We start from the raw sequence: 26,668 nt of genomic DNA on the forward strand, positions 1-26,668 counted from the left end.
ACACACACACACACACACACACACACACACGGAGTCAGTAATGATGCTTCCTCCATGTTCTTGTCCAGCTGACTAACAGTAAAGGAATGCTGCTCTGTGGGACTGTAGGCCTTTAACACACACACACACACACACACACACACACACATCTGCACAAAATAGTGTTAGCTCACTCGCTGGCGTGCAACTTCACATCAGTCTGTCAAATCAAATCAGAGAGAATGACGTAATACACCTTTAAAAGTATTTCTGTTAAAACATCTAAAAAATGAACAGAGTCTGGTGTGTGAGTTGTTTTCTTCTTCTTCTTCTTCTTATTTAGTAATAAAGTGTAAATGTGTGTAACTATAAACTACACATCCATCTTTGGGTCCACATCGTATGATTGTTTTCTTTGTTATCAGATTGTTATTAATCAATAATCCATTATTGATCATCTTAATCATCAGGTCAAAGTAACAACAGCTGTCCTGCTGGTTTCGAGCGAGCCAATGGAACGCAGTGTGTCGGTGAGTCTCACACACACACACACACACACACACAGAGGAAGTAGGTGAGAGGTCAGAGGTCACAGTATCTCAGGTGGGAGAGCAGGTTGTCATCAGACGGTTGCAGGTTTGGTTCCTGAGTGTCTCTATATTTAAAGGATGCAACATATTTATATAAAACATTTTTTGGAAATATTATACATTTTTGTCTGATAATTCATTACTATTATTATTATTATTATTATTATTATTATTATTATTATTATTATTATTAATAATAATATTTAATAATAATTAAACATTAATAATAAATAATGATTAATAATAATCAATAATCATTAATATTTTAAGGATATTTTACTGATATTTTAAGAAAATGTGTATGATAATTTACTAATATTTTTCAGCTATATTACTTATATTTTTCTATTTTTTGGGATATTTTATTTGTTCATATATATATATATATAATTGTTATTATTATTATTATTATTTTGGGGGGCACATTTTCTTTTTCTTCCTCTTATTATTTTTATTTTAGATATTTATGAAAATATTGTCTGATAATTTACTAATATTTTTTAGTGATTTTACTAATATTTTTGGGATATTTTATTTGTTCATATTTAATATATATTAATATAAAATATTATATATATATTATTCTTCAAGCAAATGTTAAAACATTTTGTCTGACAATTTATTATTATTTTTCTTTGACTTGTATTTTAAGTATATTTTATTTAATATTTTAAGTATATTTTACTGATATTATTTTAGATATTTAAAAAAAAATGTGTCTGATAATTTACTAATATTTTTCAATTATTTTACTAATATTTTTGGGAGCTCATTTTAATTTATATATATATATATATATATATATATATAAATTCTTTGTTGTACAGACAGAACATTTTTTCATCGTTTTAGTCTTTGATTGAACTCTAATCAACTTCTTCATCACATCACTGGTGATGGAAAACAACAGTATTGAAAATACAATTTAGACTTTCTGAAACCAGGATGTGAAGTTTGACGTCAACACAACAGAACCGGGACGCTGTTAACGCCCGATCAGAACCAGGATCCATGTAAACACTCCTATCAGAGACCAGTTCAGTGTATTTAAAGTGAAGCTGTGGTTATCTTTACGTATGTGTGTGTCCCTACAGTCATACACATCAGTGTGTGTGGGTGTTGTACACATTAATGTGTGTTAATGTGCGGTGGTGTGTGTGTAGATGTGAATGAGTGCCTCCAGCCGGGGCTGTGTGAGAACGGCTTCTGTGTGAACACCAGGGGGAGCTATAGCTGTGTGTGTAGGGCGGGGTTCATCCTCGACGCCTCACATGGGATCTGCATCTGTAAGTAACACACACACACACACACACACACACACAGCCGCCGGCTTGGGAATGACTTCAGGAATAACGCAGACTCCAGGTCAGAACTTCCTGAATCCATCTGAGCTACTCGTGTCTCTAAAATCTGGACGACTGTTGACCTTTGACTCTTTAAGACATCTGATCACCATTTTTATCGGCTGATTTAAAAAAAAAAAAAAATTCTAACATAAACACAAAGAAAGGATAATTTTGAAAACAAAATGTTATAAATACATAATGAGCAGTAAAGAGAAAATAATACAGAAATAAATACGTTTTCGGAAAGAAATAGGGGCGATGCAAAGGGAAAATAATGCACGAACAAAATAAATACATTTAATAATGAATAAATACATTTTAAAATAATTAAAAGTAAATAAAGAATAAATGCAAAAATAAATGTAAAAGTTTACAAAAATAAATACATTTAATAATGAATTAATACATTTCGAAATAATTAAAAATAAATAAAAAAAGATTTAAAAATAAATAAATTAAAAAATTCATAAAATAAATAAATAAATAAAATAAAAAGTTAAATAGAAGATTAGATGGATTGGTGAATTAATACAAAGGTAATAAATAAAGAAGCAAATTAAAACAGAAATATCAATTTATGTCACATTTTACCAATTAATTAATGCTTACATTTATTTTTAATATTGTGTTTGGTGCATTTATTGGCACATTTATTTATTTATCAAATCATTAATTAAACAATCAATCTATTTATTTATTTATTATTTTGGCAGATTCTGTAAATAAATAATTAAAAAAAATTAAATAGAAGATTAGATGGATAGGGGAATTAATGCAAAGCTAAATAAATAAAGATGCAAATTAAAACCGAAATATAAATTTCTATCATATTTTATCAATTAATTAATTAATGTCCACATTTATTTTTCTAATTTTATTTTTGGTACATTTAATAACATTTATTTATTTATTTATTTATCTATTTATTTATCTATTTATCTATTTTAGCAGGTTCGATCCTCGGTCCATAGAGACGTCGTCCATCTATATATACAGTCTGTGGTCAAAGTCAACTTGTCAGCGCTCTCTGGTGGATTTTAAATGACCTCAAACTCAGTTTAACATTTCTGAATTTACATATTTTGTTAATTATCGGCTGACATTAGTACAGATAGCAATATCCTCTGAATAAACAATAAAGTGCTTATTGCTCAAAGTATAATAAGTGTATAAATGTGTGAAAATAAACTCAGAGCAGAGTTCATGAAACTTTGAGTTCTTCTGAAAACGATGAAGGTCAACAGACGTCTTTGTGTGACAGTCAGTGCGTCTCGTTGTCTCGCCGGAGGTCAACGGGTTCTTTGTTCTGCTCAGAGTCAGTAGAACTCTTTGTTCTGCTGAGAATCAGTGAAAAATGTGGGTGAAGTTTGGTGCTCAGACGGGTTCAGTGAAGCCCGACTGGTGCTCTGCTTATTCCGACCGGCATTCGCTGAAGAGGAGGAGGAAGAGGAAGAGGAGGAGGAGGATGAGGAGGAGGAAGGGTGGTTCTGCTGCAGGATGCTGGTCCGCCTGATAACCAATGACAAACTCAACAGCTGATTAATTAAAACGTCTCGTCTCTCTGTTGCTTCCAAACTGGCTGGAAATGCTTGCAGAGCGGTGTGTATTATATACTGTATGTGTGTTGTGTGTAATATACAGTATATATGTGTGTGTGTGTGTGTGTGTGTGTGTGTGTGTGTGTGTGTTTGTGTGTGTGATGATGATGTTTACATGTGTTTTTATGTTGTCTGCAGATTTTTGTGATGGATATCTGTTGTTTTCTTTCCTCTTCGTCTCCTGAAAATTACAAAGTTTGCGATAAAATATAAAAATACATAAATATTAATAAACTGTCAGCTTGAGACGTTTTCAGTTTTTAACAAAGACCTCGGTCTGTCTCTGTCTCACGGGGACTCACAATACTAACGACTCACAGGACTGAGGAAACGGTCGTAGTTGTCGTTAACTTAACTGACTAGTGACTCATGGGACTCACGATACTAACGACTCACCTGACTCATGGGACTCAAGATACTAACGACTCACCTGACTCATGGTACTCAAGATACTAACGACTCACCTGATTCATGGTACTCAAGATACTAACGACTCACCTGAATCACGGGACTCACGATACTAACGACTCACCTGACTCATGGGACTCAAGATACTAACGACTCACCTGACTCATGGGACTCAAGATACTAACGACTCACCTGATTCATGGTACTCAAGATACTAACGACTCACCTGAATCACGGGACTCACGATACTAACGACTCAGCTGACTCATGGGACTCAAGATACTAACGACTCACCTGACTCATGGTACTCAAGATACTAACGACTCACCTGATTCATGTTACTCAAGATACTAACGACTCACCTGATTCATGGTACTCAAGATACTAACGACTCACCTGACTCATGGGACTCAAGATACTAACGACTCACCTGATTCATGGTACTCAAGATACTAACGACTCACCTGACTCATGGGACTCAAGATACTAACGACTCACCTGATTCATGGTACTCAAGATACTAACGACTCACCTGAATCATGGTACTCAAGATACTAACGACTCACCTGATTCATGGTACTCAAGATACTAACGACTCACCTGAATCACGGGACTCACGATACTAACGACTCACCTGACTCATGGGACTCAAGATACTAACGACTCACCTGACTCATGGGACTCAAGATACTAACGACTCACCTGACTCATGGGACTCAAGATACTAACGACTCACCTGATTCATGGTACTCAAGATACTAACGACTCACCTGAATCACGGGACTCACGATACTAACGACTCACCTGACTCATGGGACTCAAGATACTAACGACTCACCTGATTCATGTTACTCAAGATACTAACGACTCACCTGATTCATGGTACTCAAGATACTAACGACTCACCTGACTCATGGGACTCAAGATACTAACGACTCACCTGATTCATGGTACTCAAGATACTAACGACTCACCTGACTCATGGGACTCAAGATACTAACGACTCACCTGATTCATGGTACTCAAGATACTAACGACTCACCTGAATCACGGGACTCACGATACTAACGACTCACCTGACTCACGGGACTCACGATACTAACGACTCACAGGACTGAGGAAACGACTCACCTTTACTTTATGCTCTAAAGAAGCTTCATGTCCACGTTGTCTTTTCCTCCAATCAGATGATAGGGACGTTGTGATGTCAGAGCTTGGCTGAGTCTCCGTCGCGGCCGTTTGAATGTTGATATTAACGGAGCAGCATGTGCTGATTCTGCATGCGGCGCTCTGTTGGTGCCTCGGCTTCTAGTCTTTTTTGGGTTCCCAGACGAGCTCCGGGACGTCCTTTAGTAACGCCGGTCCTCGTCCTGTGTGTCCTCCTCAGCCCAGAGTGTGATATCAGAGGAGAAGGGTCAGTGTCACCGGATCCTGGGCTTGGGTCGAGGTCCGTCCTCCTGCTCCCTGCCCATCCTTCGGAACATCACCAAGCAGATCTGCTGCTGCAGCCGAGTCGGCAAAGCCTGGGGACCTGAATGCCAGAGGTGTCCCTACTTCGGTTCAGGTTGGTTAACCGGGACCAGCAACATCTGGAGTGTAGAACAGATGAAAATCAGATGAAACCAGTTGAGAATATTATCTTTTCTCTCTCCGTCTCCTTCCTCCTCCTCCTCCTCCTCCTCCTCCTTCTCCCCCCCCCCTCCTCCAGTGGCCTTTAAAGAGATCTGTCCAGCCGGTCCTGGGTACCACTACTCAGCCTCAGCCCACCAGTTCAACCAGAGAGTCAACGAACATCTGGGGAGCCGAGGAGCTCCGCTGGTAACCCAAGACCACCAGGATAACCAAGGTAACCAATGTAACCAGGATAACCAGGGTAACCAATGTAACCAGATTAACCAGGATAAACAAGGTAACCAGGGTAACCAGGATAACCAAGGTAACCAATGTAACCAGATTAACCAGGATAAACAAGGTAACCAATGTAACCAGGATAACCAAGGTAACCAATGTAACCAGGGTAACCAGGGTAACCAATGTAACCAGATTAACCAGGATAAACAAGGTAACCAGGGTAACCAGGGTAACCAGGGTACTATGGAGGATGGAACCGGCCAAAATAAAAATAAATGAATGAATAAATAAATAAATAAATTACTTGATAAATAAATAAATATTTCATTAAATGTAGCAACAACAAATGTTAAAAATAAATGTAGCCATTAATTAATTTAAAAGATGTGACATAAATTGATATTTCTGTTTTCATTTTCTTCTTTATTTATTTATCTTTGTATTTATTTAGCTGGATCAGCCAACACCAGACCCAGTCCACCTCAGCCTCATCCCCGACCCCAGCCTCAGCCTCAACCCCAACCTCAGCCTCAACCTCAGCCTCGGCCTCAGCCTCAGCCTCAGCCCCAGCCTCATCAGCGACCCCAGCCTCAGCCTCAACCCCAGCCTCGACCTCAGCCTCAACCTCATCACCGACCCCAGCCTCAGCCTCAACCCCAGCCTCGACCTCAGCCTCAACCTCAGCCTCATCCTCCACTCCGACCTCAACCTCAGCCTCAGCCTCCACTTCGACCCCAACCTCAGCCTCAGCCTCCACTTCGACCCCAACCTCAGCCTCAGCCTCCACTTCAACCCCAACCCCAGCCTCAGCCTCAACCCAAGCCTCGCCCCCAACCTCAACCTCAGCCTCAACCCCAACCTCAGCCTCCACTTCGACCTCAACCTCAGCCTCAACCCCAGCCTCGACCCCAACCTCAGCCTCCTCTTCGACCTCAGCCTCAGCCTCAGCCACGCCCTGCCGACTCTCCCTCCTCCAGGCCCGTGCAGCCTAGCAGCACCGGCACCACAGCCGGGACCACAGCCGGGACCACTGCCGGGACCCAGCAGAACCAGCCCGACCCCGCCCCGTCGTTCACAACACGACCGAGACCACAGCCTCCGTCCACCGGGAGTCAAGGTAACAGAGGCTCTGAGAGTGAAACGACTAACTAACTGATTGTGTCTGTCTCAAAACATGTAATCACAAAGCTTCCTGAACGCAGTCAGATGAGTCCTCTCTCCTCAGCAGGCGGCCGGACCTCCGATCAGCCGGCAGCTGGAGGAGACTCCCTCCCGGCTCCGGTCCAGCCACACAGCCCCGATCGTGGGTCGAGGCCCAGCGGAGAGCTCCCTTCTCTGTCACCTGCTGTCAGCCCGACCACCCGACCGGCCCGAGTCCAGCGTGAGTACCGGCAGACACCTGGTTCTGTATCGGAGTTTTCTAACATTATTTGAACACTACAAAGACTCTGAGCAGCTCTGTGTTCAATTAGTGGAGACAGAAACACACCTGTAGTCCTGTATCCACACATATACTGCATATATAAATATATATACATATATAAACCTGAGTTCACCGCTGGCTGAAATCTGACTCTGAGCAAAGAATCCAACCTTGTTTTTTTTTATTTTTTAGTGGGAGAGAATTTAACCAGATAAAAACCCCGTAGTTTTATGTCTTCAAATGAATTTTACTAATATTATTTTATATATTTTACAGCTATTTGTCTTATACTTTATTAACATTTTCTGCTATTTTACTATGAGTTTTGGGGATATTTTATGAATATTATTCACATATTTTTTGGGGATATTTTTGGGATATTTTACTAATATTTTATGGATATTTTATTCATATTTTATGGATATTTTATTCATATTTTATTCATATTTTACTAATATTTTAAGGATCTATCGCTAATATTTTAAAGATATTTTCTAAATTTATGTCAGATTTTCTGAATATTTCCATAATATGTTTTGGGATATTTTACTAAGATTTTCAGCAGGTTTCACATTATAATGTTGAATTCCTGCAGCAGGTTTTTAAGATTTCTCTTTGTTAGCGAAAGGTTTATTTTACAACACAATTCCAACGTGTATCAACATTTCTTTTTTGCTTTTAAAAAACAAATATTGAAACCAGAAAAATAAAATAAAATAAATAAAATACAAATATTTAATAAATAAAAAGTTAATAATTATAGAAAAAATGTGGTAATGATATATTATTGATAATGAAGCTATCCTTGTATCAAATATACTTTAACTATGTAATCAAAATATTAATAATTATTATTATAATTGTAATAATGTGTAAATGAAAATAATAGAAATATAAGATACATTCAAAGTAATGATTGAAATAATAATAAAGAAGAAATAATAAAAAATAATAAACAAAAACTTGTGAAAAAATGTAAATGTAAAATGTATATAAATAATAAACACATATATCTTGTGCAGCAGTGCCAGGTGTGTGTGAGAGCCGCCCAGGTGTGTGTGGGCGTGGCCGCTGTGTGGACCAGCCAGGTGGAAAACACACCTGTGTGTGTGATCAGGGATACCAGCCCAGCTCTCAGCGCACGTACTGCCAAGGTGAGCTCTGTTATTACATTATTATTATTGATTAGATTTTACTAATGATTTCCTCTGTTTACTGTCATTTTTTCAGATATCTTCCAAATTTTATCTGATCTTTACTAATATTTTTGGGGGATATTTCATTAATATTTTTTTGAATGTTTAATCAGTTTTTTAGGAATATTTTACTGATATTATTTTGTATATTTTACAGTGTTTTGTCTGATACTTTATTAATATTTTCTGCTATTTTACTATGAGTTTTGGGGATATTTTATGAATATTATTCAAATATTTTTGGGGGATATTTTATCAATATTTTTGGGATATTTTACTAATATTTTATGGATACTTTAGTAATATTTTAAGGATCCATCGCTAATATTTTAAGGATATTTTCTAAATTTAGGTCTGATACTTCACTAATATTTTTTAGCTATTTTACTTTTTTTAGATATTTTACTAATAATTTGAGGAAATTTTAGTAATTTCTTTTAGATATTTCACTAATATTTTCTGGATGTTTAACTAATATTTTAAGGATATTTAAGTAATGTTCTTTTACTAAGATTTTTGGGATATTTTGCAAAATTATTCACCTATTTTACTGAATTTTCAGGGATATTTTAGGAATATTTTTGGGACATTTTATTTAATTTTAATATTTTAAGAATATTTTACCAAAGTTTTTTGGGTCTATCACTAATATTTTTGGGGTATTGTATTCATTTTTGTCTTATACTTTACTAATATTTTTCGGCTATTTTACTAATATTCTGTGGAACATTTTACTTCTACATTTTTGGGAGATTTTACCAACATTTTAGGAATAATTTACTAGTATTTATTGGGATATTTTACAAATCATTTTTGTTATATTTTAATAATATTTTAGGAATATTTAACTAATATTTTGGGAATATTTGACTAATATTTTAGGAATATTTTACTAGTTTCTGGATATTTTACAGGATGTTTTAAAATATATATAAATACACACATCAGTTCAGGTTGGAGGAAAGCCTCCAAACATCTGTAACATGTTTCAGAGCTGAATGAGGGCAGCGGAGCTACTTTATTTATTTAACTCAGCAACACAAACACACAAACAAGTATTTACTGTTTGAATGTGTGTGTGTAGATGTGAATGAGTGTGTGCAGTCTCCAGGTGTGTGTGTGGTGGGAGAGTGTGTGAACACCATGGGAAGCTACAGGTGTGTGTGTCCGTCGGGATATAGGAGCAGCAGCCACCAGACCAGTTGTCAAGGTAACGCCTACTTCCTGTTTCTTCTTCTTTTTCTTCTTGTTCTTGTTCTTGTTTTCTCCTCCTCCTCCTCCTCCTCCTCCTCCTCCTCCTCCTCCTCCTCCTCCTTCTTCTTCACATAAACTAAAACTAAGTTGAAGTTCCCTCCGTCTCGTCCTCAGACATTGACGAGTGTCTGCAGAATCCGTGCAGCAACGGTCGCTGTGACAACACACCGGGCAGCTACAGGTGTGTCTGTCGCCTTGGTTACAGGCTAAGCGGCAACACCTGCACAGGTAAAGACGCATGAACTCAAAGAGTTTAAAGCTAAAGCTTTGTATTATATGTTATTATAAGTATGGCTGGTGTGTGTGTGTGTGTGTGTGTGTGTGTGTGTTTCAGACGTGGATGAGTGTGAGGACGCTCTGCAGTGTCCCGGTCAGGAGTGTGTCAACAGTCAGGGCTCGTACCGCTGCGTCTCCTGTCATCCTGGATACAGACTGACCAACAGGCTCTGTACAGGTAAACACACCTGGTTCTCCAGTTCATGTCCATCACCCAGCTTCAACTGATCAACTGATAATCTATATTATATAATTGCATTATGATTATTGATGCATTAATGTGTTCATCACTTTAATGTTGCAGCTGGTACAGGTGGAGCTACTTTAATTATTTTTTATCTTTTGAATATTTTTCGCATTTTATTTACTTACATTTTTCTAATATTTTACTAATATGCTTTTAGGATATCTTACTGTATTTTTGGGGATTTTTTCCAGATATTTTACTAATATTTTTGGAATATTTTACTTTTATTTTTCTGATATTTTACTAATATGTTTTAGGATATTTTACTGATGTTATTTTGGATATTTTACAATTTTTTCTGATATTTTGCTGTTATTTTTTAAATGTTTTACTTATGTTTTTCTGATATTTTACTAATATTTTGGGATGTATTACTATTTTTTCTAACATTTTCTGGAATATTTTACTTTTATTTTTCTTATTGCTTGCTAATTTTGTCTGATTGTCTGCAGACATCGACGAGTGTCGCCAGACTCCCTGCTCCAACGGTCGCTGTGAAAACACACCTGGAAGCTACCACTGTGTCTGTCGCCATGGTTACAAGCTACAGAACAACACCTGCATAGGTACATACAGTGGGCAGTGGAGGGAGAAGTACTCACATCCTCTTTACTTAAGTACCAATAGTTACTTTTTATACTTCAGTTTTTGTACAGATTAAACAATGAAGATTAATATGCTAATAGGTTTTGGATATTTTACTAATATTTTTGGGATATTTTAGAATTTTTTTCTGATAATTTACCGATATTTTGGGGATATTTTACTTTATTTTACTTTTCTGTATTTTATTCATATTTTTGGATATGTTTATGATATTTTACTAATATTTTTGGGATATTTTACTTTTTTTTATAATTTACTAATTTCTTTTTAATATTTTACAAATATCTTTGGGATATTTTATAAATATTTTTCCAATATTTTACTAATATTTTACAAATATTTTACTTATGTTTTGTGATATTTTACTAATATGTTTGGATATTTTAATATTTTTGGAGGGATATTTTACTAATATTTTGGTATATTTTACTAATTTCTTTATAATATTTTAGAAATATATTTGGGATGTTTTATTTATATTTTTCAGAAAAATTTACTAATATTTTTGGGACGTTTTACTATTCATGTCTAATATTTTACCAATTTCTTTCTAATATTTTACTTATATTTTTGCGATATTTTACTTATATTTCTCTGATATTTTATTAATATTTCAAGGTATTTTACTAATTGTTTTCTTTTCTGTATGCTAATATGAGCTAACCAGCTGTAGCTTCATATTTAGCATAAAGACAAGAGAGTGGCATCAATCTGATCATCTGACTCTCAGAGAGGAAGAGAAAAAGAAGATTTTAAAGAGGGTAAAACTGTGTGTGTGTGTGTGTGTGTGTGTGTGTGTGTGTGTGTGTGCGTGTGTGTGTGTGTGTGTGTTCAGATGTAGACGAGTGTGCAGAGCCGTCTCAGTGTCCTGGTCAGATGTGTGTGAACGCTGTGGGGTCGTACCGCTGTGTGTCCTGTCGACCAGGATTCACACTCACCAACAGACAATGTGCAGGTACACACACACACACACACAGTTTTACCCTCTTTAAAATCCTATTTATGTGTATTTATGTGTTCTTTTATATCGTTTCTTAAAGCCTTTTATTCGTTCTCATGTGAAGCTCTTTGAGTTGTCTGGTTGATGAAACGTCGTCCTGTCCTGTAGATGTGGACGAGTGTGAGGACAGCGAGTCCTGTCCTGATCAGCAGTGTGTGAACACTGAAGGATCTTACAGCTGTGTGGGCTGTCAGCAGGGATACCACAGTGTCAGCGGGCTGTGTGCAGGTACACACACACACACACACACACACACACACGCGCACACACACGCACAACTTATTTTTTGGATATTCTACTATTTTTTTAACTGACATTTAACTAATAATTCAAGACTTTTTTTTTCTGATATTTTAGTAATATGTTTTTAGGATATTTTACTGATATTATTTAGGATATTTTACTGGTTTTTACTGACATTTTATTAATATTATGGGACATTCAACCATTTTTCTGATATTTTTCTAATATTATTTTGGAATATGTTACTTATATTTTTCTGATATTTTACTAATATGTTTTTAAGATATTTCACTGATATTATTTTGGATATTTTACTAATTTTTGTCTGATATTTTACTAATATCTTTCATATATGTTACTTATATTTTTCAGATATTTTACTAACATGTTTTTAGGATATTTTATTGATATTATTTTGGATATTTTACTTTTTTTTCTGATATTTTACTAATATTTTAGACCCAGATGATGACTCATAATGACCTTGGGGACCTCCTGTCTCTCTCTCTCCTACAGATGTAGATGAGTGTGCGAGCGGCGGGGCGTGCGAGGCAGAGCGTGTGTGTGTGAACACCGTCGGCTCGTTCAGGTGTGACTGTCTGCCCGGGTATCGAACCTCCGGCCTGGGGAGACTGTGCAGAGGTGAGAGGAGTTCACTGTAACATGGAGAACATCACTGCTGATGATGATCAGCCTCATTCACACTGTGACATGTTAAAGACATTTTATTATTGATATGTTATTTTTATGGGATATTTTACTCATATTTTTGTAATATGTTTTGTTTTTTATATAATTTGTTTTTACTAATATTTTTTGGACATTTTACCATTTTTTTCTGATATTTTTCTGATATTTTAGTAATATGTTTTTAGGATATTTTACTGATATTATTTTGGATATTTTACTAATTTCTTTTTGATATTTTACTAATCATTTAGGAATATTTTACTTAGATTTTTCTGATATTATATTAATTTGTTTTTAGGATATTTTACTAATTCTTCTGATATTTTACTTATATTATTTTGGATATTTTACTATATTTTTTCTGATAATTTGTTATATTTTTGTCTGATATTTCACTAATGTGTTGGTATGTTTCCGTGTGTCCTCAGACGTTAACGAGTGTCTGGAGGGGGATTTCTGTTTCCCCAGAGGAGAGTGTGTCAACTCACCTGGATCCTACACCTGTGTGTGTTCTCAGGGATTCACTCTAAACGACAACGGAACCGCCTGCATCGGTGAGTCAGAACCTCAGTACATGTACTAGTTACATTCCACCACGGTGCCGTCGGTACTAACGTGGATCTAAAGAACCACTGTGGACCTCTGAGGGTTCTCCATGGTTCTGTTATTAGATGTCTGTGGTTCTGTTATTAGATGTCTGTGGTTCTGTTGATGTCTGTGGTTCTGTTATTAGATGTCTGTGGTTCTGTTGTTGGATGTCTGTGGTTCTGCTGTGGTTCTGTTGATGTCTGTGGTTCTGTTGATGTCTGTGGTTCTGTTGATGTCTGTGGTTCTGTTATTAGATGTCTGTGGTTCTGTTGATGTCTGTGGTTCTGTTATTAGATGTCTGTGGTTCTGTTGTTGGATGTCTGTGGTTCTGCTGTGGTTCTGTTGATGTCTGTGGTTCTGTTGTTGGATGTCTGTGGTTCTGTTGTTGGATGTCTGTGGTTCTGTTGTTGGATGTATGTGGTTCTGTTGATGTCTGTGGTTCTGTCTGTGGTTCTGTTGATGTCTGTGGTTCTGCTGTGGTTCTGTCTGTGGCTCTGTCTCAGACGGTGTTTTCAGTCAGAGCTCAGTTTTCTTGTCGGTCCTCCTCTGTTTCTGCTTTTAGCGATGATGTAATGGTGATGTCATCTTTGGCCCGTCCCCATGACGACCACATGTGTATATACGGTATATATACGTGTGTGTGTGTGTGTGTGTGTGTGTGTGTGCGTGGGCTTGCGTGTGTGTGTGTGTTCCAGTACTGACGTCCTCTCTCTGTCTCTAGACGTGGACGAGTGTGTGAAGTTGGGTTTGTGTTCGGACGGTCGCTGTGTGAACACTGAAGGCTCCTTCAGGTGCCAATGTGAAACCGGCTTCACCACCAACCCAGAGAGGACCGCCTGCCTAGGTACACACACACACACACACACACACACACACGTACAGTACATTCACAGTACTTTGCTTATGTACAATTTTGAAGTACTTGTACTTGTACTTGTACTACTTGGCAGAGTTTCATGACTACTTTAAATATATTTGGCTGATAATACTTCTGTTCTTACTTTAGTACTTACTAGACTTGTACTTGTAGTGGAGTATTTTTACATGGTCTTAGTACTGCTTTTACTTCAGTAAAGGATCAGAGTACTTCCAAAGATCGTATATTGATAAGAAGTGAAAGTCAATTGTTCGTTCCATGTCAACATCAGCGTCCGGCAGAGCTACGCTGCCGCCATTTTGGACTGAAAGCGACTACCGGACGCCTACAAAGTGGCGTACAAGAGTAAAACTACATTACTTCTGTTCTATTGTCATATTCTACTGAAATGTCCTGTGTTGAACAATCAAATATTATAAATATAATAAACGTTTTCAGTCCAAAATGGCCGCAGCAGCTATTGTCAAAACAACGCCGGAGCTTCCTCTCTTTGCTTCTTTGGTTCTTCATCCACCACTGACAAAGATACAAGAGCACACAGAGATGTGAATCCTCATGACTCTACAAGCTTGTTTCACAATTCAAACAAACTTTATTGACATGGATGTGACATTATTAACAAATGGATAAATGACTAAGTGAACCAAATAGATAACCACAAAATCATAATCGCACGTTAAGCAGTTCCCTCTATCATCTCTCTCTCTCAGACGTTGATGAGTGCGTCTCGTCCGGCGGCGCGGTGTGCGCGGCGTCACAGCGCTGTGAGAATACGATTGGCTCGTACCACTGCCTGACTTCCTGTGAGCCGGGCTTCCAGGTCTCCCCGACCGGCAGCTGTGTGGGTGAGTCTGACTTCACGTTACAACGCTCACATCCCTCACATGTATTTATTCTGATGACACAAACTCTGTCTCTCTGTGAAAGGCAACATTTCCTGCAGATGTTTTTCAAAGTTAAAGCCTCCAGGGAGGGGAACGGACTTTTAATGTGAAACAGACGGAGGAGGACTCTCACTGAAACAAGACCAGATAGAAAACACGCACACTCAGATCAGAGTCCCAAAGTTCAGGACTTGACTTGACTTGTCTTGTCAGTCTTGACTTGACTTGAGTTGTCTTGACTTTAGACTTGACTGAACTTGTTAGTCTTGACTTGTCCGTCGTGACTTGGGACTTGAGTGCTAAGACTTGTGACTTGCAGCTGAGTGTCTGTCCTCTCTCTCTCTCAGATGTTAATGAATGTTCCAATAAGACGGTGTGTGGAGATCACGCCTTCTGTCAGAACCTGAGAGGAACCTACGTGTGTGTGTGTGACCAGGGCTTCACCGCCACCACCGACGGGAAGGCCTGCATGGGTACGTCTCCGTCTCCATTCACACTTGTCTCCAGGTGTTTTTAAAGCAATATAAAGTCTTTAGTGTCTCCAGAGCTGCTGTGTGACGTCTGATAAATGTCCTCAAGTGATGTCACTTGAGTCAGTACAAAAAAGATCTGGAGGTGTGGAGTTAGAAAGGAGTGAGACCTCTTTAGCCTGCTGCTCATCTCTGTTACAGAGGAGGCTACAGAGAGGTGCATTGTGGGTAATGTAGGCGCCAGGTTTTGCCAAGGAAGAAAGAATGTGTGGAATAAAAAAAAGAGGATATCTCTGGTTCTGCTGCATCGATTTAGATGCTTTTTGTTTTAAACTGTCCGTCATGAGTTTATCAGTGCGATCATAAATTAGTGAAGTACACGTCTCTCTCTCTCAGATGAGGACGAGTGTGTGTCTCTGCCCGGTGTGTGTGGTTCTGCCCGTTGTGAGAACGTGGACGGATCCTTCATGTGTGAATGTGACAGACGGGGAGACGAGTTCGACACCGCCAGCCGACGCTGTGTCAACACGGCACCACAAGGTAAACGGTCAGATTACAGTTCAGACATGTTATTCTACATTCAACACTGTTTCTGAGTGTGTGCACGTACGATGAATACACTATGAGGCGCCCTCGATGATCTATCGGGGTGTAAATGTAAAAAACATGTAGATCTTTTTAATTAATCTGAAACTCAAACTATTGAACCAGATGAAATCCTCCTTTGTTCTCCTGCAGCTGGCTACTCCCCCTCCTCTCCTTCCTCCTCCGTCCACGTCAGCATGGTGGAGTTAGCGCCGGGGCTGCCCCCCCTCCCCGCGGCCCGTCCAGGTGAGCTGAGGGAGTGTTACTACAACCTGGCCGAGCGGGGAACCTGCAGCGTGCTGGCCACCAACAGCAGCCAGCAGGAGTGCTGCTGCACGGTGGGGGAGGGCTGGGGGCTCGGCTGCCAGTACCACGCCTGCCCCCCCACAGACACAGGTGAGACACCTGGCACACAGGAAGTCAGCTCAGCGACCTGCCATCACCCTGACCTTTCCTCTAGCAGCGCCACCTTCAGGACTAAAGGTCAACTGTTTCACAAAAAAAACATAAAATACGGGCTGGAGCGAGCTGCACAAAAGTCGACCTAGAGTGTGTTCCAATCCATGTACTTCCAGATGTACACTTCAATGTAGTGCACTGTGTGCACTCTGTACTCACTTGAGTAGTGCGTAAATTTCAGCGGGGTAGGGTCGTCTCAAATCGAATACTCTGCGGCGCACTGACCGGAAATGACGATCGCAACATTTGACCGCGGCTCGCTACCCACCAAAATATCTTCTGAAAAGAAATGAAAGCAGAGTGGAAATTACGTTTCCAACGTTGTCGCCTACGATGTGTCCTCCCGTTGGCTGAAAATGCACCGGTATGTTTACGTATTGTATTGTTTTATTCTGTTATCTACGTATGTTTGAATAGTAGTCGTGGCTCCGCCCCTTCCGCTACATAGCCAAGATGGTGACAGTTGAGTGTGGAAAGTGTCCAGCGTTCCACACTCAACCATCTGACCGTTAGAGTACAACATCCGGGTACTTTGAGTGCACTGCATTCTGCCGTACTTCCCAGTGTGAACACACTTATGCACTCAAAGTAGTAAGTGTAAGTACAGAAGTACGCGGATTGGAACACACTCCTAGTCTTTGTCTTAAATATAACTTTAAGTCAGACTTGCTAAAGACACTTAATTATACCTCTTGCATAAAACTTCTCTATGAGCGACTAATATAAGACTGATTTAGATAGCCTGTCACGCAATGCATTATGGGTGAAATAAGACGGAAAAATGGCGGATGCAACAACAATACCAAGCGTGGGAGAAAATAACAGAAAAGGTAAACAGCATAAATCCAACGGTCGTTAGAAAGATGTTCAGAAACAACTCAAGTGCATGGTACAACAAGAATCCAAAAAGGTAATGGGTAAACAGTTGAAATGGTTCGCTAGAAGTAATTGGTATATTACAGCGTTTGGTGTCGGGTGGTTAAAGTGTTTCTGTGTTTCTGTGTTTCTGTGCAGCCGAGTTTCTGTCTCTGTGTCCCAGTGGGAGAGGATACGTTACTACTGGACCTGGAGCCTTCAGCTACAGAGGTACATCTACTTCATATACATATTCAACTACGTACACTCACTTAGTACAGTTTTGAGGTACTTTCTTAGTATTGATACGACATCTCAGAGGGAAATATTGTACTTTTTTTCTGCACTTTATCTGACAGCTTTAGTTACTTTACTTAGTTAGTTTGCCATGTTATGATTGGAGCATATTGTGTTATGCTAAATGCAGTACCTGTGAGGGTTTTTAACTATATCTGTCATTGTTTTGTGTTCATTGATTGAATATACTCAAATTACAAGTGTAGGAAGGTGGAGAGAGTCTGTAACCATAACTGTATTTATATATATATTATATATATATCAATATTTCATATATCAATATTTAATTTTTTTATTTTCACAGTTATTGTCAATACCGGTATATCGCGGCAACCCTAATTTCTACACTCTATTACTACTTTTACTGCAGTAAAAGATGAAAGTACTTCTTCCACCTCTTGTTTATGTATTTGGAGGTCAAAATGAATGTTGTTTGTTTACACCTTTTTAAAATAAGAAGTTGTATTAATAAAGCGTAATAATGACCTTTTGTTCTGTGCCAGATGTGGACGAGTGTAAGCGTTTCCATCCAGAGGTGTGTAAGAACGGAGTGTGTGTCAACAACATCCCCGGATACAACTGCTACTGCTCCAGCGGATACGTCTACAACAGCACGCTGCTGGAGTGTGTCGGTACGCACTTCATAACCTTTATGAAACACACTTCATTCAGACTCGACAGAAGCAAATAGAACTCACCAAAACTGCCGCGGTTAGTCTTTCCACTGTTCCAACAAGCATCAACTCTGGGTTTGGTGGGAATAAACCCTTAATTCACGAGTTAGATGTGAAAATATGCCGGCTCTACACGCTGTTTTTTAGCCCGCTGAACTACGGAGGATGGAACCTGATAAGTAAATGTAGCCATTAATTAATTGATAAAATGTGACATAAATTGATATTTCTATTTTAATTCGCTTCTTTATTTATTTATCTTTGTATTAATTATTTTATTTATTTACTCTTCTGTTTAATTTATGCATCTATTTATTTTTATTAATTTTTTTATTTATTTATTTATTTAATGATTTATTTATTTTGGCATTTATTTTTTATTTATTTTATATACAATTTTTAATTTGTATGTATTTATGTATTTATGTATTTAAGCGACTGGACCCATTGTCAGTGCACTTCATCGAGGTTGAGCTTGTTCAGAGTGGGAACCTTTGATCAATTAATTAATGGCTACATTTATTTTTAATATTTCTTTTGCTACATCTAATGACTTATTTATTTATTTATTTATTTTTATTCATTTATTTATTTATTCATTTATTTTTTATTTTGGCAGGTTCTGTCCTCCATACAGAACAAGTCTGTCGCTGAGTGACGAAAGTCAGAACAAACTTTTAAATTAGGCCATACTGAGTGAAGATACTTTAAGTGGATTGTCAATTTCTCGTATTTTCTCCCGCATATTTCCCCTCATTCCAAATCGGGGGACAGGAAATGCATCGTGTGCACAGGATTGTGGGTAGTTTAGGAGTGTGGAGGATTCAGACGTGCATCCTTGAAAATCCTCTGAAGGAAGGACTCAGCCGTTGAAGGATCCTTCCCTGACTTTGAGAAACACTCAGTGTCCTTCCAATGCACAACATAACACTGAAACTGTCTGTCTCTCTGTCCGTCCGTCCGTCCGTCCGTCTGTCTGTCTGTCTGTCTGTCTCTTCGTCCGTCCGTCCGTCTCAGATCATGATGAGTGTGAGGAGGAGAGCTGTGTAGGAGGAATCTGCGTCAACACGGTGGGTTCATATTACTGCAGCTGTCAACCTCCTCTAGTGCTGGACGACACTCAACGCAACTGTGTCAACTCCTCCCACCTCACTGTGGGTAAGACACCTTCCTCCTCCTCCTCTTCCTCCTCTTCCTCCTCCTCCTCCTCCTCCCACCTCACTGTGGGTAAGACACCTTCCTCCTCCTCCTCTTCCTCCTCTTCCTCCTCCTCCTCCTCCTCCCACCTCACTGTGGGTAAGACACCTTCCTCCTCCTCCTCTTCCTCCTCTTCCTCCTCCTCCTCCTCCTCCCACCTCACTGTGGGTAAGACACCTTCCTCCTCCTCCTCTTCCTCCTCTTCCTCCTCCTCCTCCTCCCACCTCACTGTGGGTAAGACACCTTCCTCCTCCTCCTCTTCCTCCTCTTCCTCCTCCTCCTCCTCCCACCTCACTGTGGGTAAGACACCTTCCTCCTCCTCCTCTTCCTCCTCCTCCTCTTCCTCCTGCTCCTCCTCCTCTTCCTCCTCCTCCTCCTCCTCCTCCTCTTCCTCGTCCTCCTCCTCTTCCTCCTCTTCCTCCTCCTCTTCCTCCTCTTCCTCCTGCTACTCCTCCTCCTCCTCTTCCTTCTCCTCCTTCCTCCTCCTCCTCCTCCTCCTCCTCTTCCTCCTCCTCCTCTTCTTCCTCCTCTTCCTCCTCCTCCTCCTCCTCTTCCTCCTCCTCTTCCTCCTCCTCCTCCATCATCATCAGAGAGCTTTAGAGGAGCTGGTTGGTGGATTTGTTACCTGTTGACTGAGCCAGGCTAGCTGTTCCCACCTGTTTCCAGTGTTTATGCTAAGCTAAGCTAATCAGCTGCTGTAGCTTCATATGTAACATTAGATTTAAATTATTAATATAAAAATGATGATGTATTATTATAGATTATTTTGAAGTTAATATTTTTGTACTTTTTTTTAGTATTTTTCCAGTGTGGTGCTGCTTCAGTGAAAGCTGTATTATTATTATTATTATTATTATTATTATTGTTATTATTATTATTATTATTATTATTATTATTATTATGATAATAAACCCTGTATTGTGTTATGATCTCCCTCCAGATGAGAACCTGTCTCTGTGCTGGCAGCACGTCACAGCCGACCTGGTGTGTCAGAGTCCTCTGCTGGGAGCTCAGGTGACCTTCATGGACTGCTGCTGTCTGTACGGGGAGGGCTGGGGGATGGAGTGTGCCCTCTGCCCCCCCACCGACTCCGGTAAACACCTCCCTTCACCAGCAACATGAAGGAGAGCATGGTTTATATATATATAGATATTAATAATATCCTGACTCTGTCTGTGTGTCTGCAGACGACTACGCCACTCTCTGCAGCTCCTTCCCTCCTCCTCTGTTTACCGACAGTTTTCCAGAACCAGGACCAGAACCAGGAGTGAGACCAGGAGCTGGACGAGGAGGAGGAGGAGGAGGAGGAGGAGGAGGAGGAGTGGGTGAGTCATGTGACTCAATGATTAGACCTCTAATAATATTAATTATTATTATGATTATTATTGATATTATTATTATTATTATTATTATTGTTATTGTTATTATTATTATTATTATTATTATTATGTTACTGTTTCTCTTCTTCATTTCTCTAATTTATTTATAATTTTTTTTTATTTATTTAGCTTTTATTTTTTTAGATATTTACCTTAATATGTTTTTTCCCGATTTTTTAAAGTTATTTATCTCCTCTCTTGTCTCCTTTCCTCTCCTCTCCTGTCCTTGTCTCCTTTCCTCTCCTCTCCTTTCCTTGTCTCCTCTCCTCTTCTTGTCTCCTCTCCTTTCCTTGACTCCTCTCCTGTTCTTGTCTCCTCTCCTTTTTTCCTCTCCTTTCTCTCCTTTCCTTGTTTCATCTCCTCTCTTGTCTCCTCTCCTCTCCCCTCCTCCTCTCCTCTCCTCTCCTCTCCCCTCCTCTCCTCTCCTCTCTTCTTATCCTCTCCTCTCCTCTCCTCTCCTGTCTCCTCGTCTCCTCGTCTCCTCAGCTCCTCCCTACTATCCTCCCTACAGTCCTGACTCCTTCCCTGCGGTGCTTCCTGACTATGACGACTACTCTCCAGCAGGAGGCAGCAGGTCGGTGTACAGAGGTCGGACGCCGGACACCTTTGGCCTGCCGGACGGCGCCTACCGCCGGTCAGAGTTCAGGTGAGGACGCCCGGCAGGTCGTCATGGTTACTTCATGATGCTCTTCATGACACTTCACTCTCCTTTATCCCACATAAACAACCCAGAGGAGTTAATGTATGTTTAGTCTATAACTAGTAAACTAGTGTAGTTATCAGCTGGTGCAGGATCTGATTTTAAAGCGTTTAAAGATGTTCAGACATTTAGGATTCACTATTGAATCATTTAACATCTTCTAGTTTTAAATTCAAGACATCTCATTAGTACCAACTCTTCAAAATAAAAGCATCCTCTATAGAACACCGCATCAATAGTCTAAACTACCTTTAAGTTTCTTAAAATCTAGTTTAAACATCAAAGTGGGAAATTAAGCTGCTTGGAAATAAACGTGATTTATTTAATTATTTAATTATTTAATTATTTAATTATTTATTTATTTATTTATTTATTTATTTAATTATTTAATTATTTATTTATTTACTTATTTCTCTAATTTATTTAGAAATCTCTCCAAAGTTCTCTTGAGTTCATGTATTTAGCTTGTCTCCTCTTCTCCTCTCCTTTCCTTTCCTCTCCTTGTCTCCTCTCATCATTTTGTTGTTGTTTCTTTTCCTCTCCGTTTTTCTCTCCTTTCCTTCTCTCCTCCCCTCTTATTCTCTCCTTTTGTTCCTCCTCTCCTTGTTCCTTCTCCTCTCCTGGTCTCCTCTATTCTCTTGTTTCCTCTCCTCTCTTTTTCTCGCCCCCTCCTCCTCCTCCTCTCCTCTCCTTTCCTCCTTGTCTCCTCTCCTTCCTCCTCCTCCTCCTCCTCCTCCTCCTCAGCACTGGTTACTACTCTGAAGGAGACTACGGCCCCCCCGACGGCTCCCAGCCCAGAACTCCCTCCTACCGCCTCCCTGCCGACCCCCGGGCCGAGAGGGCGTTCGGTGCCCGTCCTCCTCCTCCATCCCGACCCGACGGTCCTCCTCTCAGCCTGGCGCCGCTGCCCGGAGCTCCCTACGAGCAGCAGCAGCAGCAGCACGAGGAGGAGGAGGAGGAGGTGGCCTGGAGGCCGGGACCGCCCTTCCCTCCCTTCACTGAGAGGAGAGGAGGAGGAGGAGGAGGAGGAGGAGGAGCAGCAGCACCGAGGAGGGTCTATGAGAGTGAGTGAAGTTTCCTATTTATTTATTATTGTAATATTACACGGTTAATTAATTGGAATTAATTAATTAGAAGGGTACCAGTTAAATATGGAGGACGGAAACTGTCAAAATAAAAAAAATTATAAATAAATAAAATAAAATAAATAAATAAATATGTAATTTAATGTAGCAAAACTAATATTAAAAATAAATGTAGGCATTAATTAATTGATAAACTGTGACATAAATTGATATTTCTGTTTTAATTTGCTTCTTTATTTATTTATCTTTGTATTAATTCCCTTATTTATTTACTGTTCTGTTTAATATTCTCTATTATTTATTTATGAATGCATGATGACATGTGTTGACTGACAGCCCCCTCATTTACATAATGAGGCAGAAATGCATGAAGAAATATAAAAAGAAAAGAATACAGAAATAAATAAGATTGGGGAAGTAAGGGGTGAAATGCAATGGGAAAATCATGCATAAATAAATAAATGAATAGATGCATAAATACATAGATAAATATACATTTAAAAGTAAATATAAAATAAATAAAAAATAAGTGCAAAACTGAATAAAGGATAATTGCAAAAACAAATAAATATATAAAAATAAATGCAAAAAAACAAATATAAACATAAATAAATTTAGAATTTAATAAAAAAATAAATACATACCTTTAAAAATAAATACAAAATTAATTAAAAAAATAAGTGCAAAAATAAATAAATCTAAATTAAAAGCAAAAATAAATAAATTCATTGAAAAATTAATAAAAGTTTATACAAAAATAAATAAAAAGGAAAATTAAACAGAAGAGTAAATAAAGAAGGGAATTAATTTGAAGATAAATAATTAAAGAAGCAAACTAAAACAGAAATATCAATTTATGTCACGTTTTATAAATTAATTAATGCCTACATTTATTTTTAATATTTTTGTCATTTATCGAGTCATTTATTTATTTAAGGAGTAATTTATTTATTTATTAATTTTCTTCCTCCCCCTCCTCCTCCTCCTCCTCTTCCTTCTTCTTCGTCTTCCTCTTCTTCTTGTTCTTCTTCTTCTTCTTCTTCTTCTGTTCAGGGCGTTACGAGTCCTACGCCAGCCTGAGCACAGCAGAGGATTGTGGGATACTGCAAGGCTGTGAGAACGGCAGGTGTATTCGAGTCGCCGAGGGTTACACCTGTGACTGTTACCAAGGATACGAACTGGACATGACGACCATGACGTGTATAGGTACGTCAACTCACTGACCCCAGAGGCATCATGGGTATTTACAGAATCACGACTCGGTTTTGTCCCCCGCCGTCTTCTAACGTCCTCTCGTGTGTTCGCAGACATTAACGAGTGTGAGGACGCCGCCGGCGTGGACTTCCCGTGTGTGAACGCTCGCTGTGTGAACACCGACGGCTCGTTCCGCTGCGTCTGCAGGAGAGGATACGTCATGTCCCGCAGACCCAACCACTGTGTGGCTGCGTAGACCGGACCGGACCGGACTCCGTTAGACCAGTTCCAACTGGTCTAGACTGGACTACAGGACGGCAGACTAGAGCTGGGCTGGACTAGATTAGACTGAACTGGTTGGAGCTTTACTACAGGACCAGATATGACAAACTGGACTGGACCAGGCTGAGATGAACTGGGCTAAAATACTCTTGATTGCACTAAACTGGGAAAGGCTTGACTGGGCACCAGTTACACCAGTTACACCAGCTACACCAGCAACACCAGTTACACCAGCAACACCAGTTACACCAGTAACACCAGTTAAACCAGTAACACCATTTACACCAGTTACACCAGTAACACCAGTAATACCAGTTAAATCAGTTACACCAGCTACACCAGTTACACCAGTAACACCAGTTAAACCAGTAACACCAGTTACACCAGTAACACCAGCAACACCAGTTACACCAGTAACACCAGTTAAACCAGTAACACCAGTTACACCAGTAACACCAGTTAAATCAGTAACACCAGCTACACCAGCAACACCAGTTAAACCAGTAACACCAGTAACACTAGTTAAATCAGTTACACCAGCTACACCAGCAACACCAGTTACACCAGTTAAACCAGTAACACCAGTTACTCCAGTTACACCAGTAACACCATTAACACCATTTACACCAGTTACACCAGTTACACCAGTAACACCATTAACACCATTTACACCAGTTACACCATTTACACCAGCAACACCAGTTACACCAGCAACACCAGTTACACCAGTTACACCAGTTACATCAGTTAAACCAGTTACACCAGTTACACCAGTTACAGCAGCTTACTCTCCACTGAAGACCAACCTAACACCCGTTTTAGCTGCAACCTCTCTATTTCCTTACAGATAACAACATGTCTGTGTGTCGGAGGCTGAGCGTGAGCGCGGCGTCTCGGGAACATCAGCAGGTTTTTGGGGGTTTAGAGGACAAAATAACTGTTGTTGTAACAAACACTACAGATTGGGACCAGTTGATGGTGTCATTTACGACGGAGTATAACAGGCACTTTGAGGAAAAATATAAATAAATCTGAGATTACGAGAATAAAGTCTTAATATTTATTATGAGAATAAAGTCTTAATATTATAAAGTAGTAATTTTACGTGTTATTTTAGAGGGAAATAGAGCAGTTTATTCCAAAGAAAGAACCTCATGGACCTTATGGGGAAACTGACTCTTTTGTGGAGGAGGAAATTACTTCTTGTAAAGTAATGACTTTATTCTTGTAATATGACGCCTTTTTATCTCGTAAACTTTATGACTTTATTCTCATTAAATTACGACTTTATTCTCGTAATATTACGACTTTTTTTCTCGTAAAGTTATGACTTTATTCTCTAAATATTAAGTTTTTTTTTTCCCTCAATGTGGCCCTGATACTAGTCGTATTAATTAAGTGACTGTACACATGATTAACTGAACTCCTCATTTTTGTTTTGATATATATATAAATATATAATGCCATTACAGTTATTATGCATTTATTTTTCTATGATTCAAAAGAGGATAAAACAGTTTTTTGGTCGTATTCGTGGAGACGACATCGAAGCTTTAAAACCGTCTGACTGACATTTTTTCCACACATAACGTTGGTTTTGTGTCGACATCTGTCTCTTTCCAATAAAATCTTTAAAAAAAAATAAGATTTTATTTAGATTTGTCAATAAATACAATTTACTGTACACATCAATAAAACAAAGAGCCACAGTCTTAACAACAAACAACAAACATTTCCTCCGCATATAAAACAATCAAGCTCAACGTCAGTATCTTCATAATATGTTAAATATAAATATGTTAAATATAAATCAGGGACTTTATTTAGATTCTGACCACTTATTTAATGTCCCAGGTGTCTTTATTATTTTATCCTCAAAGAAACAAAGAAAAACCTCAAACCAGGTTGAAGTATCCGCCTTATTCCCCCACGATGCCTCGCCTGAATTATGGGCTCAACTTGCGGTGTTGCAGTATATGTAGAGTTACACAGTTAAATACCCTGAGAGAGTTTTATAATCACCATTGTGTGACTGATAAATTAACAACACAGTGATTTATCTTCACTAAATCAAATACAAACAAACCCCACGTGTGCAGACCAAAACCAGAAATGAATGTTTCCCACTAACAAGTATTTTACACATCTTCCTCTGTTCCATAGAGCTCCATTAAAACACTCAACTAATGCACTACTTCCTCCTGATTGTCTGATAAAAACTAGAATACTTGGAAGTTTTTTTAAAAAAGATTTACATCTCGTGAAGGTCGGTTCTGATCTGCACGTGAGATTTGTTGAAAAGGAAAAATCTGGACTAAGTTTACATGTGATTGATAACCTTCAGTTGATTTTTATAAATACTAAACGTGTTGATGGATTACTGACGTGTGTGTACTTTTATATTTGTCGGCCACAACGTGCAGCTTCCTCTCCTG

At 38.9% G+C, this 26,668-nt stretch overlaps 1 protein-coding gene across 5 annotated transcripts in view; it reads left to right on the forward strand.

Moving 5' to 3' along the window:
• The window catches only part of LOC119491921 (latent-transforming growth factor beta-binding protein 4), a 58,041-nt gene extending 33,495 nt beyond the window's left edge, over positions 1-24,546 (forward strand). Inside the window, exons 10-38 of one of the 5 annotated variants that reach the window (XM_037776187.1) lie at positions 450-509; positions 1,733-1,855; positions 5,309-5,485; positions 5,630-5,767; positions 6,224-6,889; positions 7,001-7,153; positions 8,218-8,349; positions 9,476-9,601; positions 9,760-9,873; positions 9,980-10,099; positions 10,621-10,734; positions 11,610-11,729; positions 11,883-12,002; positions 12,534-12,659; positions 13,136-13,261; positions 14,017-14,139; positions 14,883-15,017; positions 15,404-15,529; positions 15,923-16,066; positions 16,265-16,507; positions 17,585-17,656; positions 18,226-18,354; positions 19,414-19,554; positions 20,534-20,686; positions 20,781-20,918; positions 21,459-21,618; positions 22,417-22,736; positions 23,811-23,963; positions 24,065-24,546. In XM_037776187.1, coding sequence (XP_037632115.1) covers positions 450-509; positions 1,733-1,855; positions 5,309-5,485; positions 5,630-5,767; positions 6,224-6,889; positions 7,001-7,153; positions 8,218-8,349; positions 9,476-9,601; positions 9,760-9,873; positions 9,980-10,099; positions 10,621-10,734; positions 11,610-11,729; positions 11,883-12,002; positions 12,534-12,659; positions 13,136-13,261; positions 14,017-14,139; positions 14,883-15,017; positions 15,404-15,529; positions 15,923-16,066; positions 16,265-16,507; positions 17,585-17,656; positions 18,226-18,354; positions 19,414-19,554; positions 20,534-20,686; positions 20,781-20,918; positions 21,459-21,618; positions 22,417-22,736; positions 23,811-23,963; positions 24,065-24,207 — 4,595 coding nt within the window. In that variant the 3' untranslated portion in view covers positions 24,208-24,546. Of the gene's footprint in view, positions 1-449; positions 510-1,732; positions 1,856-5,308; positions 5,486-5,629; positions 5,768-6,223; positions 6,890-6,997; positions 7,154-8,217; positions 8,350-9,475; positions 9,602-9,759; positions 9,874-9,979; positions 10,100-10,620; positions 10,735-11,609; positions 11,730-11,882; positions 12,003-12,533; positions 12,660-13,135; positions 13,262-14,016; positions 14,140-14,882; positions 15,018-15,403; positions 15,530-15,922; positions 16,067-16,264; positions 16,508-17,584; positions 17,657-18,225; positions 18,355-19,413; positions 19,555-20,533; positions 20,687-20,780; positions 20,919-21,458; positions 21,619-22,416; positions 22,737-23,810; positions 23,964-24,064 lie in introns of all 5 variants that reach the window. The other 4 variants (XM_037776185.1, XM_037776186.1, XM_037776190.1 and 1 more) reach the window with 4 other exon arrangements.
• The last annotated feature ends 2,122 nt before the right edge of the window (positions 24,547-26,668 follow it).

Source organism: Sebastes umbrosus, chromosome 7, assembly GCF_015220745.1.
Source record: "Sebastes umbrosus isolate fSebUmb1 chromosome 7, fSebUmb1.pri, whole genome shotgun sequence".
Lineage (NCBI taxonomy): Eukaryota > Metazoa > Chordata > Actinopteri > Perciformes > Sebastidae > Sebastes > Sebastes umbrosus.